This window comes from Otolemur garnettii, unplaced genomic scaffold (assembly GCF_000181295.1).
Source record: "Otolemur garnettii isolate 467f Iridium unplaced genomic scaffold, OtoGar3 scaffold00093, whole genome shotgun sequence".
Lineage (NCBI taxonomy): Eukaryota > Metazoa > Chordata > Mammalia > Primates > Galagidae > Otolemur > Otolemur garnettii.
The window spans coordinates 1402783-1404278 of NW_003852488.1; the positions used below are offsets into that span (position 1 = coordinate 1402783).

Genomic DNA, 1496 nt, shown 5'->3' on the forward strand with positions numbered 1-1496 from the left:
AAAAAAAAAAACATTTCTAGTTTATGTTCTTTGGATATTAAACATGCTTTAAGGGATATTTTTGTCCTCAGCTTCAAAATTGACCCAGTCATAACAATTCAGTGGGCATTAGTGGGAAAGTTCTGCCAGGGCATAGCATTTCATCTCATGAGCAATAGACCTTTCTCAGTACTCTGCCTTTTTGTGTGTGTGTGTGTGTGTAAGACAGAGTTTCACTATGTCACCCTTGGTAGACTGCTGTGGCATCAAGCAACCTCTAACTCTTGGGCTTACGTGATTCTCTTGCCTCAGCCTCCCAAGCAGTTGGGACTATAGGCAGCTGCTCTACGCCCAGCTATTTTTTTGTTGCAGCTGTTTAGCTGGCTCAAGATGGGTTCAAACCCACCAGCTTCAGTGTATGTGGCTGGCACCGTAACCACTCTGCTACAGGCACTGAGCCAATACTCTGCCTTTTAATTAGGGGCAGAATATGAGGTTGTTGAGTTAATAATTTGAGTTAGAATTAGTCTAAGGTTTTTTAGCTTAATATTCTAATACCTTTGTAATATTGTTAGTAAATTCTAAATTTGCTGTGCTGTATTTCAGTTAAAAAAAAATTGGACCAAGGGAAAGTTAAAGTTAAATGTAAATTAGAGGTTTCATTCTGTTTGCTTTTAGGCACCCATCGATTATTTTTATTGATGAGCTGGATGCACTTTGCCCTAAAAGAGAAGGGGCTCAGAATGAAGTGGAAAAAAGAGTTGTAGCTTCGCTCTTAACACTGATGGATGGCATTGGTTCAGTAAGTAGAGCACTAGTGTTGATTTTGTGTAGAAAAGGGTTGGTTCAGTTATTTATTTTGAGACAGGGTCTCCATTCTGTTGCCCAGGTTAAAGTGCAGTGGAGTCATCATAGCTTACTGCAACTTTAAACTCCTGGACTCAAGCAATCTTCCTGCCTCAGCTGCCCAAGTAGCAAAAAGTACAGATGAACACCACCATGCTATGCCTAGTTAATTCTTTTTCCTTTCTGTAGAGATGGGGCTTTACTTACGTTGCTTAGTCTAATCTTGAACTCCTGGCCTCAGGCTATTGCCCTGCCTCAGACTTCCAAAGTGTTGGGATTACAGGCAGGAGCTACTGTGTCCAACTAGTTGATTCCTATTAATATATATGTAGAATCAAAAACTATTCTGTGTGTCTCAGTCTTTGGTATTCTAGGAAAAAGGAAAGATATTATCTATATCAACTAAAGAAAAGACCCATAAAATAATTAGCTTCAGTAGATTCTTCAGTATTTAATAACTGCTAGGACAACGTCATAACCTGGCATGTTTGTATAGCATAGAAAGTAATACATCATGATGGATTTCTTTTGTGATAAATGGTATTAACTCAAAAACCTGATGCAAAGATGAGTAAGGAAGATTCAGTGGTTAAATGTTCAGGGATTTCATTAAGAAATTTCATGAGTGAGTCTTACTACTTAGGTAAAAATTATTTCTTTCAAGGCAAGGT

The 1496-nt window shown here is 38.4% G+C and overlaps 1 protein-coding gene across 1 annotated transcript in view; it reads left to right on the top strand.

Annotated features, from left to right (window-relative positions):
- SPATA5 (spermatogenesis associated 5) overlaps nt 1–1496 on the top strand; it is a 331512-nt gene that overhangs the window by 21833 nt on the left and 308183 nt on the right. The window contains exon 8 of the mRNA XM_023516580.1: nt 658–785. Within this exon, the coding sequence (XP_023372348.1) occupies nt 658–785 (128 nt within the window). The remainder of the gene's footprint in view (nt 1–657; nt 786–1496) is intronic.